The 23087-nt window shown below is 47.1% G+C and overlaps 1 protein-coding gene across 3 annotated transcripts in view; it reads right to left on the bottom strand.

Annotated features, from left to right (window-relative positions):
- The window catches only part of LOC103091784 (mineralocorticoid receptor), a 131980-nt gene that overhangs the window by 74858 nt on the left and 34035 nt on the right, over nt 1-23087 (bottom strand). For all 3 annotated transcript variants that reach the window (XM_032956467.2, XM_076067781.1, XM_076067782.1), the window contains exons 2-3: nt 17949-18100; nt 1441-1557 (exon numbers count right to left, since the gene is read on the bottom strand). In XM_032956467.2, coding sequence (XP_032812358.2) covers nt 1441-1557; nt 17949-18100 — 269 coding nt within the window. The remainder of the gene's footprint in view (nt 1-1440; nt 1558-17948; nt 18101-23087) is intronic.

Raw genomic sequence — 23087 nt, 5'->3', positions numbered from 1 at the left:
AAGTGTTCAGTTACCTTGCTGCTTATTAATAGCTCCGAGAGCTTGAATCTCTCGCGAAGCTGTTGCGTGAACAGGCACGTTGGCCCTCCGACGAAGGATTGAAGCCGCCGATTAACACGCACCTGATGCCCCCACACAGGACACGTTCTGTCGTGGGCAAGCGACAACTCATTAAATAACTCATTTGAGAGGTTCTTGTTCATCGCGAAATGGTGTCTCTCACGAGGACGTTTCAAGTGCGGTTCTGTCATTTCAAAATCCTTCGCGCAGTTCTCACCCTTATTCATTTATTTAGCGAATGCTTTGCCACTGCGACAGTCACAGAGAGCACTCATACCCTTATGTCGTGACGCTCCTTTTGGCACACTCACAAAATACCGTGCATATTGCAGCAATATCCCTGAACAAGCATTGATTCGAGCAAATTATTTGTGGTAAGCACTCTGCATTTACTAGGAAGCCACTGGAGCTATCCACTTTGTAAATCTAGTTTTTTGTGTGTTTATTTTGTTGTCCTTGCCCCCGCAACTCCGTTTAGCACGGTTGGCTACGTACGGTGCGGAAGAAGTTTGACATACGTACTGTAGGTATTACACTTTGGTTCTTTCGGTAAAGTCACGTAGGTAGAAATAAAATAAAACAAATCACGACGTTCCGATCGCAACACAAGCAATCCTCATCAGGTGGAACAACCACAGCAAGAAAAAATGCTGTAGTCGGCGAGAGAGCTGCCGTGGCAAGAGGTTATATAGGTGAGAGAGGGGGGAAGGGTAGCCAGAGGAAGGAAAGCCCCTTAGACTTCGCCGTTCCCATCACTAAGTCCATCCCACTTCCCAACTTCCCTACCCATTCATCACACTCACTCGTCGTTAACCGCTCATTGTCACTCTCATCGTCGTTTATTTCACACGTAATCATATTCGTCAAACGAGCATGAACCACCGTCACGCAAATTCCGGTGGTCATCCTCGCAGCAGCAGCAGCGGCTTTTTTTCTAACCATCGAACAAAGACGGTGGTTATTAAATCTAGGTTGAAAACGAATTCCTTTAGAACTGATTTTTGTCTTTAGGTTGCTGTGCTTCCCCCGCACCTCTGATTAGTGCAGTTGGCTATGTACGGTGAAAAAGAAGTTCCACGTACACACGTGTACTACCATCCTTCTCATCGACTCATCTCATCACACAACTCTGCTGTACAAATAGTCAATTCTTTGTTCAGCGCCTCGGTCGAGGCGCTGTATAAATTAATATAAGATAAGGACGACCACAGCGGAGATATGAGCGATTTATATTGGGCTCATGCGCTGAAGTGGCAATGGATTTGTGGAATCGCAAGACGGTGAGGGATGGGGATGACGTGGGGAAGCCTTCAGCCAGCAGTGGATTGATCACGGCTGTTGATGATGATGATGATAGTAGTAACAATAAAGATGTCGTACCTCCCAGCACCATTCCCGCCTGGCAACACTTGCGGAGGCGACAGGCGGGGCAGTTCTTTCTTCTGATCTTGTCGATGATGCAATCGTTTCGCCCCGCGCACAGATAGTTGTTTTGACCTATGCCACAGACACGAACGCCCACACATATGTGCACATTGTGAACTCGTGAAGAATCTGTCATCTGCATAGCAATTTGACTTTGCATGAGGGGCATTTAAAGAATATTCTTAGGTTTGCATACTTTTTTTGAAATTCACAATAAGCTAATGTTAGCCTTGTATATTTTTTTAACAGCAACTTCATTAATAAATGCATAAACAAACACATTTTTGTATCGAATGCATGCCATATTATATACAGAACGCTCTTGCCAATAATATCTAGAATCTATCAGAATGTGTTTCACAAGCCAGAACTATGGTGATGAGATCCAGAAAGTCGAAACCAATTCAGAGTTTACGTGCTGAAACAAATGCTGCTTGATAATATTGGTCTGGAAAGTCAATAGGCTGACTGGACTAAACAATACATTTTTTTCATTACGGTGACACAAAACAGAGCTCTGCTTATATTTAATGAAAGTCAAAGTGGTTCCTCACACAAACAAGCAAATGGCGATACTGCATGGGACCTCCCTTGCCACTATAAAAATATAAAAATAGGTTTCACCCTTTCTGGCAGGTGTTAAGATGTTACAACAACAAACTGAAACCGTTTGCAAGGAATTATGTTCGCATCAACCACAGATACTTGTGGTGAAGATGCAAACAAAAAAGCATGCTCTGATAGTATATGCATTGTCTTTGAAACTTAATGGTCCACAGCAGAGACAGCTTTCTTTAGAGCCTAGTCTCAAACAGTGTTAGACCAGAGGACGACAAAAGATGAACAGCACAAAGACAATGCCACTATCAGGACATACTTACTACCAGTGCACGTGTTTTTGTTTGCATCTTCACCACAAGTATATGTGGTTGATGCGAACATGATTCCTTGAAAACGGTTTCAGTTTGTTGCTGTAACATCTTAACACAACTGTTTTATTGCCAGAAAGGGTAAAACCTATTCTTATAAATGGTGATACTCATCACCTGTTTAAAGCCCTCACCCAGTGGCGGAAATTCCACATTCCCATGGCAGTGGTCAATACATTCACAGGAAACCCCTTGCTGAATTCTCGCAAACAAAATTCCAATGCAAAGCTGGGTCGAACCCCTGCCAGGATTTTAACTCAAATCTTTCCCCCGATCGCGAAGCAGCGCCACTCCCAGCCATTGCGCTTACCGCACCGAACACTACAGCACAATCAATTCAACAGTGAATGAGCACAGGCTGAAACAACGAATAGTAATCGCTTTAATGAGCTACATCTGTGCATGCCTTTGAACAGTTTTGACCGCTTCCTGTATAATTCTGCAAAAAAAATACATTTTAATATTTAACCACGGAATCCTCGCAGAGGCTTCGTAACTATTTTTCTGGAGGGTCCTAATTGTTATGTTAATGTATACCGCACATTTATCTTGTGTGCCTCTCAGTAATTAATAGCTTCGAGTAAGTTCAGGCACAACAGCCACATGGGTGAAAGGCAAGCCTTGAGTCACTAGTATAGGGCGAGTTTTTTTCAATAAAATTTGTGAAATATAAGGTGTATTTCTGTATAAAAAGTAGGTCAATGTGAAATTGTTTGGCTCCATCTACACTGTTCTAAAGTTTGCCCTTTCATCCGATTTTTTGGCAAAAATGACAAATGTCTCCGTTACAGATAATGGGGAACGCTGCCAAGGTGGGGTCCATATTCTTTGGGTCTTTCGGTAAAGTCTCGTATTATTAATATGAAGCTATCTACGTGACTTTACCGAAAGAACCAAAGAATATGAATTTCTGCAGTCACGATAGCTTTAAGTCAAGACTCAAGGTGGGGTCGTTATAAAAAAAAAATTGTCAAAAGATGAAAATCTGGCGTTTTGTGGTGTTTTTCATCAGCCCTCAAACTGGTCTCACTCCGGCCCTGGGGAACACAGTCGTCCACAAGCCCTGTCGCGGACATCCACATAGGCGTCGCGGTGGCTAGGAGATGTTAACTACCTCGCCTGGTATACAGGAGGTCGTGGGTTCGTATTCCTGCCCAGACGACTGCTGCTGCTGCTGTATATTTGGACATGTTCTCCCCGTGGTCGCGTGAATCTGTCTCCGGGTCCTCGGGTTTTGCCCTCCACATTTAGCATAAAAATGCGTTCAGAGTATTTGGCGGCTACAAATTTCCACAGGAAAAGCCACTTATTTCAGTTATCATTTGTGGCCAGGTGGCTTTCTGAAAAAGAGCTTTGTAGCTCAGGGGACTTTACCTGGTGAAATTAAAAAAATAGTTTAGTTTACTTAGGATGCACCTTCGACCTACAAGGGATCTGAAGCGCCGTCCACCATCGCCATGAGGCGAGATTTCTCGCGTGAATGCCGGAGGTACGACCCACAGTGACTGCGGGAGCTTAACGAGGACAGTTTTACTGGAAGATAGCCTCACAGGAGGAGGCTGCACGGCTAACGTTCTAGGCAAGATGTCTGTTGAGAGCGAAACTTTTATGCTATGGCTGTCCAAATGCTCTGAGTCAAATTTCGAAATGTTGCAATAGGTTTGAAGTTGATCAGTCACGATTGCAGCAATGCATTCCTTGGTCTCGCATTGCAGGACCGATTCTAACATGACTTGTCCCCCAGTTCAAGCGTTCACAGTCAACAGAAAGGTCCCCACGACGTTGGCACGTACACAAATATGGGCCCATTTGTTTGGTTCCCCGTTGTTTGGGATCCGTTGGTGTGATTATCAACAGCTGTGGACATCACCAGGGAACAATCGCAGAGCTTCCCTACTCTGTCGTAAAAAAATGTAAAATAAACTGTATCTCGAAGAGTCTCTGGCTGCTGATGGCATCACTTTTATGCGATTGGTAACACTATGTAACACCATTTCTTGTTGCTGGGTACTAAGTGTTATTTTTTTAATTGCTTATGCCTAAAAAAGTATAGAAAATGGCTATCATTCCCCACAAACCAGGACTTTATGTTAAGGAATGACACAAATGCACACCACGTTTTGTCATTGAAAATAGTTAAATTTGAAAATGTCACTGTCCTGGTCAAAAAAGCTTAGTTTGTGGGGAATAATAAACAGCCGTTTAATGTACTTTTGAGGCATAAGCAATTAGGAAATAACACTTACTACCCAGGAACAATTTTTTTGTTACACAGTGTAATCATAGGGATGGCTCTCCGTGGCACATTCTATGAGAAAATGAGCTCGGGGCACTGGGTGTGAAAGTGAGGATTTGGACCAAGAAGCTAACCTTTAAAATATGGGTCCAATGTGGCTTTCTCCACTGCACCAGTCAGATGACCCTAACAAAGGTTTTTGTTTGGGTTAGGTCGCGTGAAAAAAAACGCGTCGTTAAACCCGCCACCACCCTGACACAGCCAATTAGTGAGGTTTGTCACGTAAACAAAACGTGCCAATTAGTTACTACTTCAGCTCAACTCGGCCTTGATTTTTGTGTCCAAATGGAAATATTTTTTTAACTTTACATCTGGTGTGAGATGGCATTAAAAAAAATCGTCGGCGTCACCGCACCATCACGTGCCCGCCAGTGCGTCCGTCGTGAGAGCAATAGGCCGCAAAAGCTTTTGTGAGGACGTCAGACGCGGCACGAATCCAACCTCCGCCGGACCAATTGTGCTAAACGATGAATTTAAAACAAACACTCGCAATAATGGTATTTTTTTATTGTTTTTTGGTTTACCTAACTGCTTGCATGCCAGTATATACAAGCCTGAGCCTCCAGGAAGATTTTTTTTATTTAATTTGTGGGCATAAATATATGTCAATGTCCTGTACACTTCACTTAAGGAGCAAGATCCATTAATCAACGAGATACACTTTCGGCAAGCTAACCTCAGGCCAGTGTTTTCAACGCCAGAAATTGTGGGCATCGCATCCACTGCCCCCCTTAGTAATGTGTCACATTTGCTGACCTTTATGCAGTCGATATGTGACCAGAATAATTGAGTTAGTTTTTTTTATTTGTCACAGACCAATGTGTGAACTGATCCTAGCTTTGAGCTAGTCAAGGTGAATTGTGAATTGGGCTAATACATAACGTGTATTGTTCTTGAATACATGTGATGTTTATGTTTATACGCTTATGCCATGCGATATTTTGAAATGCTTATTTTATTTGGACAAAATATGAATTAAAATGATTATCGGCATTGCGTGTCCATCTCTTAACCTGTAGGCATGCAAAACCGGGTCACGTGTGGAAATGACACATTCAATGAAAAGCCACTTCATGCAAATGTACTGAGGATTTTAATGCCATTTCCACAACAACCGTGCTCAAAGAGTCAATTGCAGAGGTGAAGAAACGTCCCCTCTGGATCTCCTTCCCTCGCCACGGCATCAAGTCATATGAGTGATTCACGAGGGAAGATTGAATCACAGGACAACTCCCAGCCACTTCAGTAGCCATCTATCACACAACGCCAGTGTGGGCTTTACGAGTTGGTACCGTAATGGATGGCGCACACAGGTTTAGCCGAGGCTGAATTCAAATAAAATAAATGTAGGCATTCTCTTTTTTCAACCTTTAATTCACGGTGACTGAACTTGAACCACCAAACGGACCGCACAGAAGATGAACATGCTCCACTCTGCGCCGCATCCACACACGGCATGGCAGGGGCACCCACCTCCCCAGTAAACGCTGGGATGATAACCAACAGGAGTCATCGCGACCGTGTCAATAGATTCAAGCCGTGGCGCACACCTCGCCTATCGGCACCCAAAGCGACCGTACTCTGGCGGCACCGCTCTTCTCCACTGGAGCGATGCGTCGGATCACCAGCCCAGGACTCGGGCAGCCATCGTCACTGTTGCTTCGAGCCGCACGGAAGAAGATGACTTTTGCGGCTGCTTTGATCTTGGGTGACTGCCCTGCGCTCTGACGTGGGACGCTAGCCCCGGAGCCGCCGGGCCCCATCGGAAAGCGCCGCCTCGAGGCGCCGCGTGGACGAAGAAGCCCGAGCCCGGCTGCCGCGAGGCGCCGAGACCGGCGCAAGCGCGCACGCGGGCCACGCCAAACACGCGCAGGCGGACAGCGCAGCGGCGGCCGCCACAACGCCCCCGTCGCGGCGACGCGACGGTCCTGAGGGACGTTTTGCGGGCAGGGATCGCGCGCGCACGCACGCACGCACGCATCTCGCCCGTGAAACCTACGCCGCTGAAATAAACAGTGCACAAAAACTCCCAAGCGATACGCGCATCAGCAAGAATTACACGCTGTGCGTGCAGTCGAAAGCGAGTTACGTTTTTGAATTCTGTTAGGAGGATGTTGATTCGGGCCTTTTTTTTCGTTTTCCCATCCCGACTGGCACAAATGTTTTGGCCCTCTCACTCTGTAATCTAATAACACGACAACAATTCTCGGCTCTCCTTAATATTTTATGTGGGTTACGGGACAATGGCAGAGCAGTGAGGGGTACCCTGCCCCGTGTGTTTATTAATACCCAGCGTTGCCAATTCACCAACGCCCAAGGAGCACGACGAGTTATTGAAGTTCGATTACCACGGCTTCGCATCCGGCGACGAGCGACACGAGCGACACCCGAATGGGTACCCTCCATAACCCCAACCGCATGCCCCCCCCTCCCGCACCCACTCCGTCCCCCACCCTCCACCTGACGTCGCCAATCTGACCAGCGAGGTGAAGTATGGTCAATCAACCCTCACGAGAGGCACGGCTCGGGCGAGAGGGCCTTCATGAATCAGTTGGTTTGACTAAGGGACTGCAAAAAATATCTATAAAGTTTTAATACTCTATCTGCTGGCAGAATACACTGCATTGTCCCATAAAAATAAGCGATAACAAAGCCGTCCAACTTGCGAAGGCTACATCGAATAACCTACGTTGAGATAGTTTGCTGTTACCCTGATACAATATCCAGATGGGTCAGGCAGATAGCTCGCTTGATTTCCTTGGGAAGTGATTCTTAAAGAGCTCACGGGAGACCAGGAGTTGCTTTTCTTAAGGGAGAATATCGAGTTGCCGTGTGTGGCGCAGTCACTGATGCGGCAAGAGATCAGGCAGGGGAAGTGGAGGGGCAGAGGAAGGGATAGTATCGCGTTGGAGACAACGTGACCCCATGGTCTTTGGGCTCGCTGCTTGAGTAAGTAAATTCACATTAAAACGCTGCTGCCGAGTACAAACAGAAGCGGAGGAGCCATCTGAGACATTCAAGGGTTTTTTTTTCCCTCAACGCGTATTTGACCGCCGGGCTGCAGTGCAAAACACGCCCACCTTGCAGTCTTCATCAAAGGTACCTAAAACCTATTTTCCACTGTACAACCGGGCCGGGCTGGGGCCATGCTAACCCAGCACGGCTCAGGAGGAGTCAGAATGTTTTTCCTCTGCAAAAGAGAGTCATGCTGTTAAAGTCACACGCAAACGGACAAGTTAAGACACCTGCGACGACGCGGTAAGTGACCGCTTGCTGACAGGTTACACGGACTAATGTCACGTGCAGTGGCGAAATTATTCGGCGCTGCCCCTGGCCCTGCTTGGCCCCGAGCCAGATTGAGATGTTTTGCGAGTCCAACGTATCACGGTTTGGTTCCGATTCGGTTCATAAAATAGCCAGTGGGAAACCACCTGTACTCTAGTCATAGCCAAGCATTGGCTCCAGTGGAAACCGGTATTAGGTTACATCCCTGTGCACTAACCGTGGTGGGGAGATGTTAATTACGGGCGGTCGTGGGTTTGATCCCAACCCTGACGCCCATATACATTTGGAGTTTGGATGTTCTCCTCCTGGTCGCGTGAATTTTTCTCTGGGTCCTCTGGATTAGCTCTCCATATTTAGAAACATGTGTTTAGGGTATTGGCTATACAATTCCACGTGATAAGCCACTTCGTTGAGCTATCATTTGTGGCCAGGTCGCTTCAGAAAAGGAGCCATATAGCTCAGTGGGCCTTACCTGGTAAAATTAAAAGTTTAGTTTTTTAAACAATTTGTATTATAAAGGTGTCGGTGGCCAATCACGCGACATAACTAACGTAACATGACTAGACACCCCCTCTAATCACCTGACTGTGGAAGACCAATGAGACAGAGCTTGTGCTATCGCGTGGCACAAGCACCATCTTAATACCGGTCAAGTAAGACAGGGAGGGTGGATCGAAAAATGAGACATCGATCATCACTGATGCAACTCAAAATAAGAGAAAATTACACTAATCAATTCCGGAACATTTTTTTGTCATTAATCTTTATTTTTAAATGCTTCATTAAAATAACTCTTGAAAATGAACAATCTATTTAATAAAGATGACTGAGAATTATTATTGTTTCCATTGCATTAGACTACATCCACAAGTGCAGAGAGCGATGTGTAAAATATGAGCAGAACGGCGGGGGAGACCAGACGCTGCGTTGTGCAGGCTCCCTTTAAAAGTGAAAGTGGTGGCTGAACTGAAATGATTTGGAAGGGCCTCTGCCTCTATTAATCGGGAGTGCTGGCCCATTGGGGGCCCTACACAGACACTATTTTGGGTGCCCCCACCGCCTCTACCCCCCCACACCCCCCTGTCAATTCATAAAGTCCCCAGTGAGATGACTGAATAGAGATAGACAAGAGATAGAGAGACGTAAGGAGATAAGATAAATTGAGACAAAAGAGAAGAGAGGTCCAAAGAGACGAAATAAATAAATTCGCAATTTTTCTGTTAATTGCTCTAATGTTAAATTTAAATTTAAAGCGTTTCGTGACTGCAGGAAATCATATTATTGGTTCTTTTGGTAAAGTCACGTAGAAGGGAAATAATAAAATAATAAAAAGAAAACACAAGATAATATAATTCTCACGGCTGCTTGCGTTGTGGCCGAAACGTCGTGATAATTTTATTATATTATTTTATTTTCATTATTTTATTCTTTCCCTTCTACGTGACTTTACCGAAAAAACCAAGAATATGCTTTAATGGTAATTAGGCTTTGTATTCCAGCTGACATCTGGTACATCATATTTTACGACCCCCCTTGAGCTACTTGGGGCCCTAAGCTATTGCTTTATTTATTTATGCCAAGTCCCACCACTCCCTGTCCTTAATTAAATGCTCCACCAACACTGGGTGAGTGGACGCTAGCAGCGTTATGTGGCCGCGAGGCATGAAATGATCTATCGATTAAAACTGATACTCATCATGCTCACGACAATCATCGAGCAGCACGCGATAGAATGGTGTATTGACAATTCACGAAATTGAAGATGCAAATATTACATTTGCTCCAATGGAACAAATGTCTCGGGTAATTCAGAGGAGAGCAAACGAGGAACACAGCACGAACGAGACCACAAATAAAATCGATTCTACGGTCAAAAGCACGACCCATCGTGAATCCGAACAATTCACGGAATGGCAAGATGGGCTGGCTGGCTGGCTGGGCAGCATTGGTCACCATTCCTCCCGCCCCCTAAGGGGGCTCGCAGTTTCGAGTGTTTATCTCCAGTTGGGGTTGACCTTCTGCGGAAGCTGAAGTGCCACCCCGGGGTTTCATGGCCAGAGCACTTGAGAACGACCGCACCATTTCCCCACGTCCAAAGACCCAAGTTGTCAACACGGGGACAGCGGCTGTGAGAGAGACCAAACTGCGCCATGCCACGTCAAATTCATCAAAGTTTCATCCCGAGGGCCTCCTCAAAGCCATGAAATAAATATCGATGTGTCTGTGTGCTCTCCTGCACAGCTATTGTGGTGCTGGTGTTGTCCCAAGGTGATTTACAAACCACAGGCGCTGCACGTGGATGCTAGTCATTATGAATGACAGGTTATTAGTTTCACATTTGGTTTACGTGTATGTGCGCATTCTATGTGTAATTAATGTTTAAAATATGTATTTATCGTCACCACTTCAATCATTCCTCGAGTAGAGTCGCGTTTTTTATTTGTTTAAAGAAAACTCGCAACTCGCACGTCCTTCAGACGTGACAATGTGTCCATCCCAGCCAGCAAAATTTGTAATATTATATGGAGCCGTCTCTCACCACGGTTCTCTTGCCTCCTCGTCCCTGTATATCCCAATTTACCTCGCTTTCTCACGTTGTCTGTTTCTATATTCCTCTGCCCCATCTCCAACCTCTTCATTCCTCTGCATCCCTCCCCATCCCCACTCTATCTCACCCACTTCCCTCCCCCATCTCTCTCCCCGTTGCTCACTCTCCTGTCACCTGCCCTCCATCCCTTCCTCCCCCCCTATCTCCCTCCGTGTCGCACGTGCGTTGGACTCCAACACGTCCTGGGTGGAGGGAGGGTGGAGGGAGGGAGGGTGGAGGGTGGGAGGGTGGGTGGAGGGAGGGGGGTGGGTGGAAGGAGGATGGGTGGGTGGAGGGAGGGGGGGTGGGTGGAGGGAGGGGGGGTGGGTGGAGGGAGGGGTGGAAGGAGGGGGAGGTGGGTGGAAGGAGGGGAGTTGGGTGGAGGGAGGGTGGAGGGAGGGTGGGTGGGTGGAAAAAGGGTGGGTGGAGGGAGGGAGGGTGGGTGGAAGGAGATGTGACGTAAGCACGCTGGAACGTCATCACGCCGCAGATGTGCGCGGTAACATCACCACCCAGAACGCTTCCTTGGCCACGTGCCAGCCAGGTAACGTTTTTTTCTAATATAGTACTCAACTTTCAAGATATCGTATAAATGGGTGGACTGCACCATGAACCCAAAGTTCAATTCCCTGCCATGGCTTATGTCAGAGTGAATGATATCTGACCTGGTACTGAGCAGCATGAAGTATGATCGTGCAACCCGACCAACAACACGGAATGAAGAAGGCTTCATTCAGCAGTGGACTGAAAAGGGTCCATAAATTAAACCAGGGCGGTCGTATTGTTATACTGTGCGTTACGATACCCTGAACACCCTTGCAAATGCGATGTTCCATCTCAAGGGATTATCCGGGTGCAATGTTTAGATAAATCGAATGAAACGTGCAGAAAACCACTCGTGTGTGTACTAGATATATAAACCAGCCACAACCTCCAGGACGATCACAAAATACAGACTGCTGTGGAGCCACTGCAGTCTTTCACCAATACTGCACCCTCAACTTCTTCAATTCGCCTCCTACAAAAATCAGGGAAACTCGCTGGGTACCCTGTCTGTGTACAGAAAACTATCCGGATGGACATTATTTGATGTAGCCTTCGCATATGAGAGGGAAATGTTACCACTTGCCGTATGTTTTTCTCCCACAATACAAGGCGTTCTCTCGCCAGGGAACGGGAGGTGTGGACCGCCACTACTCAACATGCTGCGACACTCACCAGGACACGCGGACCGAGAAACGAACGAACTTACGACCGATATTATCTGTGGCCAGACTTTTAACTCATTTTGCAGAGTTTATGGTGCTGTACAGTACTATGTAAGATGTATCGTGTGATAGATATTTTCCGATGCTGTGTATCATTTAAACGCACGTTCAGCGTCCATATCGAAAAGAAAAAAAACATTTCCAAATTACTGTGATCTTCCAAAATAAAATGTTTACTGGGAAACCTTGTTTTAATAGGCAAATCCACTGGCAAATTAGGCCATGACAACAGCACGGAGTGAAAACTCTTCCCTGTGAGCTTTGTCACACTCAAACACACGGACATGACATCTCCTATGGCAGACAAACGCTAATGATGCTCCAAGCTCGCAGACCTGGGGTTAGTGAGAGTGGCAGTGAACCTTTGTCTCCAAGGCCATTTCACAATTCCCAAGAACATAGCATCCCTTCAGACAGCCACCGACCGCAGCAAGAAGAGCCAAAGATCAACGCCTGAAGAGATCTGATAGCAGTCACATGCCAGACGAGGGACATCTGTGGCACTGAAATTAACCGCGAGTTAAAGCCACACGTCGCATCATTTAACTCCTGGCGTCGCAAGCAGAGACGCGGGTGGCATCGCGGTTGAGGCGTGACCCCTAGGCTCGAGGCGTAGGGGTCACGGTGCGAGCCCAGCAAGCCACCCTGGTTAATGCCGCGGGTACAAATTACAATTAATGTGCGCCGTCCGCTTCACAGCGGCCGTTGAAGATTGCGTGGCGTTAGTCTATAGAAACAGTAGGCCATGTGTGGTGGCACCACGGTCACTTTGTGCCCACAGGGACAGCTGCCACTTGGGGGAATCCCCCTTTAAAATTTGTCAATCTGAGATGCGATGTTAAGCACTCCGAGGGCGCTTCACAGAGGCCGTTAAAGATTGCGTGGCATTCGTCTAAAAAAAACAGAGTAGGCCATGTGTGCCAGAACCACAGTCGAACTTCAAACGATCGCTCGCAAAAATATGTTTCAGTTAATAATTCACAAATTACCGAATTGGGTAAAACCACAAAGGAGCGTTGCCCCCTACTGCAGACTACGCTCGTCAGTGAAAACGGAAGACGCTCGAGATAGCCTCGCGCTATAATATTATTGGCGGCAATTTCCGACGGTGCTAAATTATTGTTGTAAATAAAACGCTGGCAAGTGTTGCTTTGTGGGCGAGAGCTGCACATTAATCAAGGGGGATAAGGCAGCGAAGGGATGACACAGGATCCTGGGAATTAAAGGAAATAAAAACGACTCAATTCGTTAAACTCATTGAATCAGTTGCCACTGCAATGATTAAAGTCATGTATTAGTTGCCAACTGACAAGGCAGATCATCATCATCATCGTAACATTTTTAAGCATACACATATGCTTAAGACATTAAACTAATATAATGGCAGACCAGTTCAGATATAAATAAATAAAGTTTTAAACCTTTAGCAAAAAATCACAACACATTTACTGTAAGTTGGTTGCACAAAGCAGTGCCCACATAAAAGCCGCAAGAAAATGTAAATCCAAGGAGGAATAACAATCATAGTCGTAATAAATAGGAGAAAAAATGTCACCAAAATTTACTGCCATGTTGGGATTAACAGGTTGTTAGCACATGGAATGCAAGAACCCCTGGGTCATGGTGCCATGATCTCAAACCCACATGACGCCAATCCAAACACAGAAACAAAAAAAAAGCCTCACCACACCATCGCGAAGCCAACGCGTGAAAAGTGCTCCACCATCCACAGCCATCACATTCTGTTCTCTTGGCTCTGCTCTCATCTCCCCAGTCCTCTCCCAGCTGCCCTCGGCACAGTTCAAGGGACCTTGAGGAAAATACTTCCGAGCGGCCCTTCCGTAGCCTGCAGGCATTTTAAAAGTCAGCCACCCTTTTTCAATCGCCGAGTCAACATTGCCGGGAATTCTACGAAGATGCTCACCCACCCACCCCGCTCCTCCTCAGGCGATTCGCGAGCCGTACGGCAGGTTGCTCGTTACGTCAGCACGGCCCACGCCTCTACGACGAACATTCGTTTCTTGCACCGTCCGCGGTCCACATTTGTCAAAAAAATCATTCCGCAAAATTACTCGGTGTGGATTATACACACGGCGGCAATAATCGCCCCCCTACTGGCAGACTGCAGCCCGTTTGGAGGCCACGTCCTGGGTCACCTTGTGCCCACAGGGACAGCTGCCACTTGGGGGAGTCCCCTTTTCAAATTTGTCGAGATGAGATGTGATGTTAAGCACTCCGAGATGCCGCAGAGGTATATAGGAGGGCCCAATAGCAAAAAGAAAATCGTTCGTATTGTTATTATTATGCTGATAGCATGACTCTCGATTTATGCAGAATATACATTCATGATTAACAAAAAAATGACCGAATAAAACCAAAGAGTAAAAAATATACTTTTCACGTGCCTTGCATAAATGGATCGGGAAGGCCATCATCCAGCAGTGGATCGATATCATGGCTGTGGCTGCTATTTAAGATGATGATGGTCATGATGATGATATGTAAATGATTTACGAATGTTACATTTAGCCGAACTTGGTGAACAAACCTGTGCAAAATGACAAGCAACTAAAGGGGGCAACAGGAAGAAGGCCGTGAATAATGGACAACAACGGAGGTAGCGCTGGGACTGAATCGTGACCCAGTCAGCTGCACGTCCAGAGGAGGCACGGGACGACGCTTCGATGCAATTACTAAAATCAATGCTTGCCCTCGTGTTAAGACGTGTATAATCACGCCAGTGAGAATCAAATACCTTACGTTCGTTCCAATTAACGCAACCGCAAATGTAAATGAAATCCGCATGCCGCATTAGGGATAATGAAACTAACAAGGTGTACCCGTACACACAGTGGACATACCAGACTCTCAACGCAAAGCAATGCAGTCCAAACGCGACATTAACATATATACGAATCCCAAAACGTAATAAAATCGGGGCAATTCATCGATTGGCGAATGGCGGGAAACGAGTGGCGCGCTGCAACACGATGAGCAGGTGAGGAGGCGGAGGTGCCATTTGCATCGCCTCGTTTCCACCAGCACTACTCTCCAATCTTTTGTCGCTTTGCGACCATACCTCCCCACTCTGGCCAGCGTGCAGCCGTGGGTGCGAGTGAAAGGGGGTGGCACAGGACAGGCTCTGGTGTTCACTCGCCACTCGCGCCGCTCGCCTTGGGGGGCGGGGGGGGTATGAATGTGATCAACCAGTCGCATAGTGAAGCGCTTCTCTGGCCACTGTGTCACCACCCCCTCCCCGCGCCCCGTGGCAAACGTGTCGTCCATAAAGACAAGTTGCATTGTGAACATTAAAACAATCACATCGTGCAATTTTCGTAGATAAATTGTGCAAGCACGTGTGTCCCAGTACATCACGAGGCAATAATAACAATGGCAATTTTTGTTTTGATGCTGGGAATTGTTTTCTTCTTCATATATCTGCACAGTTCACTGGGTTCCTTAATTATTTTGATATCGGATACCAACATTTCAATAACAAGAGCACTCTGTTTCAATGTCATCATCATCATCATCAGACGTGGTCAATCCACTGCTGGATGAAGGCATGCACACACGCTGCCGTCACCAGCGCACCATGGAACTCGCTCGCCAGTCGGACGGACCGTCTATGTTTTAAAAGCACATCATGCATAAGCATTTAATTTTTATCCTACATTTTTTAAATGCTATTAAGCTTGCTTCATAATGTATCAATCTGTAGTTTTAAATACACGTTCTCCCCTTTCCAAAGCTTGCGTTTAATTAACACTTGTCGTTTTGAAGATTTTACAATTCGTTTTAGACGGTAGAGTGCCCTTGGACGAGGTGTTACGAAATGGTTGGCGTATGCTCGATTAATTATCTTAGTGGCGAAGTTCTCGGGGTTGCACTGCCTTGCCCTACGCCCACCGGGGCTTCACTCGCCGAGCACGGCAGGTACAAAGGGGGGCTGACGAGAGCGGGACTCGCGCTCCGTGTGAAACACAGTGCTGACAGGCGCTCCACTTTCTCTGGGACTGCCCCACCAGCAAATGGGTGGCCTCATGACCACCACCACCACCCCAGCTGTGTGGCCTCTTTACTCTGGTTCAGCAAAAGCGTTATAAAACACCAGGGCAATCTGCCTTGTAAGTTGTGTACCACGCAATGATTATGATAGCATGCTTACAGCCACTTCCCTTTCACAATTGGTATCATCATCGCTCGCCGCATTCCAAGGCAGTCCATTGTGCGTGTGTGCTTACAGAGAGGGATACAAAATGTGAGAGATCATAAAAAGTAAGTGTGTGTGATTTTTACAGCTTCATGGGTTGTGAATTTAACGCTGTGAAGTGGGCTCCTAGCTTTCTCCATAACCACCAGCGCCTAAAAACACTCTTTCACGAGACACGCACTCTGGCCCTACTGCAGTTTGTAAAATTGCACAAAAACAGCCACGTAAAATTTGTTTTTATTAAACTAGACACGCCGACATCATTGTTCAGAGACACTCACTACAAGGAAATTGAGCCCTATTCCATCGTGTGTGTGCGAGATGTCAATGCCGGGTGAGACAACTTGATCATCGATTGCGAGCATCATCACAAAGTTATAGCTGTTTTTTTTTCATTTCACAGGTGAACGGGCTGTACAACTTCGTGAGTTGATGCCAGACCGGTGATGCCCTCGCGCTTGTAAAACAAGATAACACTGTGATCCCGTGACGCTTAAAATTGAGCATATTTCTTTAAATCACATGTTTAGTTTCAGCCCAGTAAAGTGCTTTACGCAAGTTTTGTGTTGGCTGATGTCCCGGCTGGCGCTTCTTTTAATCACGTGGTGCAAGCGGACAGGCGAACATCTGCTCATAGCCTTGAGGCAACAGAACGGATGACATATCCACTGAAAGATACCGTATGTCCTAGGATACTAAATTACAATTAATCCAATTATCCTTTAATGATTCACATCATCATCAGCCACATGCCAAGAGATGCACCGTGACATCTTCCCTGTAAGATTCCTTCAAGCTCACCGCAGGTACGAGCATTCAAGGAAGGAAGCTTTAATAATTTAGTGACTGTGGGATTTTATTCAAATTTGGGCATCACACTGACACACAAAACACACACACACACAGTCATCATCTTGAACTATCTGCCCAAAGACAGCTCTACTGCTCTCCATCCCATCCAACCCCCCAATCTTATCCCATTAGGTCATCACTGTAAAGCACACCGTGCTATGAACTTGGCGACCTGAGTTTCATTCCCGACGACAGATAACATCGGTAGCAAACAATAGCTAAACCACTCTTGGGCCCCCGTGCATTGACCAGCATGGTGAAATATAGCCAAAACAACCCCCATGAGCGACACAGCATGGGGTAGGCTCTCATCTCGCGGTGAATGTCTTAATTATTGTTCATTACTTTGTTAAATGTTCACAATGTATATAAGCTGCAATATCAGGGGTTTTGAAGTTTGGAATGTAATTTCAGAGCCCCAGACCTATTAACCGAGAAATAAGTTAATGCTGAGCACTCAATTCTTTAAACCTTGAGGTGGGGGTGGGGGGGGGGGGGTCAGGAGGGGGGAGAATGGTGAGCGGCCTCTCTGGGCGCATGAAATAAGAAGCCAAATGAGCCCTGCAGAGTGGTTCTGTACTCCCACTCTCCGAAATATTATTCCGAGCCACATCAGGAACATATGTCGCAAAGAAATATTTGAAATGAAATTCAATACTAACAATGGATTATTTTCATATCCCGTCATTCGTGCAATTTTCATCTCAAAAAGCGGTAGAATCTGTAATGCGAACAGGTTTTTGAATGGAGGCGTGGGGATCCACGGACAAGCGGGAAGGCAGCCAGAGCCAGAGCCAAAATTTTTCCAAGGTCCGCGGTCCTATGTTGGGATGTTTGGCCAACTCCTTTCAGGAGCGTTAATGCTCATGAATGTCACCTCAAACACAATTTGTTGATTTTTCAGCAGTGTCCATTTTCTGGATTTATTTGCTTAGGTATTACAAACCGGCCCCTCGGACGACGCTCCGCGCGACGAGCGATGTACAACGGCAAACCGTGCAGCAGTTGCGCGAGAGGAGGTGCGTGAGCGCACCTTCGGAGGCGCGCTTGAAGAACACCTTGCAGCTGCCGCAGGTGATGACGCCGTAGTGGCAGCCGGAAGCCTCGTCGCAGCAGATCACGCAGATCTTCTGGTTGCCATGGCCACCCGGAACGGGTTGCCCCATGAGCCCTTCGTAGCTGTTGCTGGAATACAACCAGGGCACAGGTAGCAGAACAAGAATGCGTCAGATGGGTTTTTACCCCCTTTTTAAAACAATATTCTTTTCTCGTTATATTTTACGAGTGATTTCTTTACCTTTCCTATAGTTTGCACTCTTACTGTGGTTTTTCAATTGTTTGTTGGTGTAACATTCTGACCTTCCCCAACTGGACATGTGTGAAAAAGAGCTTTATGGCTCATCAGATTCCTCCAGTATAAAGAAATATTGCGATTCTGATTCTGTGTTGAACTTCTTTCACACCCCACGTAGGCAACCCAGTGCGTCGCGCAGAGACTGTGGCACTCCGGGTGCCATCCGCCAAGCTGTAGCAAGTGCAGCAAAAATATGTTGCCGATTTTTTTTTTTCCCAGTGTGGATTTAATTTTGTAAGTTATTTTGATCACAGTCATGGGTTTTCTTTCAGCTGCTCTGGTCTCCGTCCGAAAGTAAAATATCCAATCTCATCAGCTCTGGTAAAGCTAAGCATGTTTGAGCCTGGTCGCTACTTGGCTGTGAGACTGCCTGGGAATGCACGGGTGTTGTCGGTTTGAATGCTGCATGACAGCAAATACAGACAATTACAATGCTCAAAGTAGAGGCCTGGCATGTCAACTTAGAGGACGGAGGCCCTTATAAGATTGAGCACATTTCACACGTTTCACTTTGGCACTTGTAAAACACCCGAAATCATACCTTACAAATTTTTGAACAACTTACTAATCCACAACTCTCACTCACCATGTGGAATGCATAAATAATTATATGCTATTAAATGAGTCCACAAACATATGATCATCTCTTTAACAAGCAATATCTGGCAAACTTAACAGACTCCATGCAGTCTATTTTGAAAGTTAATGCGTTTTACAGTTTTAAAATCATGCTTTGGCCACGTGATGAATCCATAAACTTTATACAAAACAAGTGTTCTGATCACGCTAGAGATGAAATTAATGCTTTGTTTTATTGCCCAGTGTGATACATGCGGCCCAGTCGATCACTTAACATGCCGCGGACTCCTCTCACAGGACACCAAGTTTAATATCGTGGCTCCCGTTCAGCTGTTACTGTCACTTCGGAGGTATTTTTCGTTGTTGTAAATATTTTTTATTGATCCCACCACGGGGTGGGGGGTGGGGGGTGTACAACTCCACGACAGGTGAGTGGTGCCTCGGGAGATAGGCGGCTCGGACAGACAACCAACGTGGACGTGTAGGACCGTAGCGTTACGTGGTGCGTGGTGCGTCAGATCCCTTCTCTTCGGGGAAGGAAGCGGGAAAGAGGGAGAGGAGGGAGGGAGGGGGGGGAGTCTCATTTCAAGTTCCATCGAGTAAACTCAGCGTCTCTGGAGTGGCATTCACGAGGGGGCCCAAGATCTGGGTGAAGAACTTCCCTTCGCTCATTCCTCAGTTTCAGACTCAGGTGTTCTTCACCTGCTCGGGCGAATAGGGATCCGAGGCATTTTTGATATTGGCTAAAATTAGAATAATAATAATAATTCGTGATTATTTCAAACGTTCCGAGGTTGCCCAAGCAGTACCGAAAACGACTTTGATATGAAATGTTATTTATGCAGTCCGTATGGTGAGCGTGTGTTTCGGATTATTATACTCTGCCAATAAAATACCAGTCCTAGGGCTCGACTGGATCTGGGAGAGATCTAACCATTTTGATTTAAAGCTTTCGTGACTGCAGTGATTCATAGTCTTGGTTCTTTCGGTAAAGTCACGTTGAAGGGAAACAATAAAATAATAAAATATATATTTTATTTTTATTTTATTGTTTCCCTTCAACGTGACTTTACCGAAAGAACCAAGATCTAACCATGTCAAAATTCTGGGCTTCGTGGGTCGCATTGGTCACATCAAAGGTACGCACAAAACCTTTACATAAACAAAGATGAAAACATCCGAGTCCATTTACTTCACATAATCGCAAAACTAACAATAATACATTGCAGCCCTTCGTCATTCAACAATCTAAACTAAAACATTTTAACTTTACCAGGTCCACTGAACTATATAGCTCTTTTTCAGAAGCGACCTGGCCACAAATGATTGATTGTGTCAGACAAATACTCGAAACGTGTGATGTTGACTCGGAGAAAAATCCACACGACCACGCGGAGCGAGACATGCAAACTCTGCATATACAGCAGGCGTCAGGCTTGGGATGAACCCATGGGTTCCTGTATACCAGGCAAGGTAGTGAATATCTTGCCACCATGGTGCCCCAATCGTGTTGTTCATGGACATTATTTATCCATACTTCACTACGCTGGTCAGTGTAGGTTGCAGAAGTGAGGGTGAGGTGCCAGGACGGGTGTCAGATATCACCTGCCACTGATTTTAGGTGTGGCTGGGAATCATATTCAGGTCGCCGGCAACGTAGCGATATGCCCTAACAACTATGCCACCACTCCCATGAACACACAAACTGCACTACAAGAACATGTGTGCGTGCGCACAACAACGAGCGGAGCGCTGAGCAGTTAAAACTCAGGAAAGTTAGCACAGTAGGGGGGCACAGGTGGTGCATCGGCAAGTCATCTCAGTCAACTCAGGGCATTTTGGATCTGTCCCATGACATCCTGCCAGAGGAACACTTCATGTTCCTTAAAGTACACATAGCCTGGCACAAGCGCCGTGGTGACGTCCCCACCATTCACTGATGAATGGCGGTGGTTGTTGTTGTTGCATGTGTGCACGATGCTGCGGCAGCCAGCAAGGTGAGCGATAGACCCGGCGACCTCGGTCAGATTCCATGTCATGGCAGACATCAGTGGCAAGTGGCATCTAGCCCCCGTGTTGTGCCTCTCCCAGGTTGACCTCGCCTTAAATGAGCACCTGGTGTAGCCTCGAAACGTCTGCACTGGGCCAACAAAGGTGGCCTGCCATGGCGCTGACCACACCATCACCTTGTTCTATGGGGCCCTTTATAGGTGCTCGCTTACACAGCAAATATCTCAGAGGTCTGTAATGGGTATTCATGGGATCACTGTCTTTGTGTGTATATATGTGTATATACACACATATATACACACAATGTAAATTGCAGCTCACGTACAACACATACAATGGGTAAGAGAAGGTTAAAAATAAGTTTTCGAGATGAGTTGCCTAAGTTATTTCCTTGCATTTAATGTGGAGACTAATTACTTACTGCGTACACGACTTTGCCATAAGTGTATTGCAATACACAGAGCCATATACAAAACTAAGCTACGTTAACGAGGGTGAGCCAGTGCATGCTTTTCTTCTCACAACATTTTGATTGCTCCGTATTATATACACACGCGCGCGCACGCACAGCGCAATATATACGACACGCACAGCACAGAGCATAGCTCCAGTCGGTAAGAAAATAATTTCCTTCATGTAATACAATTATTTGGTCAAAGGAATAATTGCACTGCGAGTGTGTGTATATGTGTGTGTGTGTATATATGCTCGCTAACAGCACTTGCCCCAACAGTCTGTTTAGGCTATATGGGGGATCTTTGTCTTGTGGGGAGTAATAGTGACGTAGCGTAGCGCTTAGCATGCGGTCTAAGAACCCGGCCACCATAGTTCCATTCCCGCTTACAGCCAACACCGGTGACGATTATCTGAACCGGTCATGGACCTCCCCTAGGTCGACTCAGCCTCAAATTAGTACCTGGTGCGGTGTGTAAACATCGCCACGGGGGAGGCAAAGGCTGCCGGGCGTGGCGTTGGCCACCCACCCCCTCGTGTGCCGTGCCGGCCTTCTTGAGGTGCTCGCTAACAGCACTTGCCCCAACAGTCTGTTCAGGCTACACGGGGATCTTTGTCTTTGTGTGTACGCAGTGTGCTCACAAGCGCAACACAAAGCGCGAGTCTTGACAGTCCCACTGGAAACTTCTTCTCTATGAGATGCGCCTCGCACTGCTCCCCCCCACCCCAGATTTGTGGTAGGGGCAATGTAATTGGGATCCGGCTGTCTTGAGACTCCGTCCCTGACGGTGGAGGCGAGGGCAGATCGGAGTGTGTGAGTGCGCGTGTGTGTGCGTGTGTGTGCGCGCGTGTGAGTGCGTGTGTGTGTGTGAGTGCGCTTGTGCGTGCGTGTGTGTGAGTGCGCGTGTGTGAGTGCGCGTGTGCGCGTGTGTGAGTGCGCGTGTGTGTGCATGCGTAGAGTGTGCGCGTGTGTGCATGCGTGAGTGTGCGTGGCACGACTGTGTGTACGTGTGAGTGTGCGTGGCACGACTGTGTGTGTGTGTGTGCGTGTGAGTGCGCGTGGCACGACTGTGTGTGTGTGTGCGTGTGAGTGTGCGTGGCACGACTGTGTGTGTGTGTGCGTGTGAGTGTGCGTGCCACGACTGTGTGTGCGTGTGAGCGAGCGCGGGGAGCGGTGGTGCAGCGGACGGAGAGCTGCGCTGCAAATCCGGCGGCCCGGACTACACGGGGATCTTTGTCTTTGTTTTGTGCGAGCGAGTGCAAGTGTGTGCGTGTGTGTGTGCGTGTGTGTGCGTGTGTGCTTGTGTGCGTGTGTGCGTGTGTGTGCGTGTATGTGCGTGTGTGTGTGCGCGTGTGTGTGTGCGCGTGTGTGTGTGTGTGCGTGTGCGCGAGTGTGTGCGTGTGTGTGTGTGCGTGTGAAACGACTGCTGGCAAGCGCGTCACTTTGTCTTTGTGTGGCACGACTGAGTGTGTGCGTGTGTGAGAGCAAGTTCATGTGGCACGACTGAGTGTGTGCGTGTGTGTGAGAGCGAGTTCATGTGGCACGACTGAGTGTGTGCGTGTGTGTGAAAGCGAGTTCATGTGGCACGACTGAGTGTGTGCGTGTGTGAGTTCATGTGGCACGACTGAGTGTGTGCGTGTGTGCGTGTGTGAGTTCATGTGGCACGACTGAGTGTGTGCGTGTGTGAGTTCATGTGGCACGACTGAGTGTGTGCGTGTGTGAGTTCATGTGGCACGACTGAGTGTGTGCGTGTGTGAGTTCATGTGGCACGACTG

This window comes from Petromyzon marinus, chromosome 18 (assembly GCF_048934315.1).
Source record: "Petromyzon marinus isolate PM22_M1 ecotype Great Lakes invasive population chromosome 18, UKy_Petmar_22M1.pri1.0, whole genome shotgun sequence".
Taxonomy (NCBI): Eukaryota; Metazoa; Chordata; class Hyperoartia; order Petromyzontiformes; family Petromyzontidae; genus Petromyzon; species Petromyzon marinus.
This window is presented reverse-complemented; position numbering and strand designations above follow the sequence as displayed.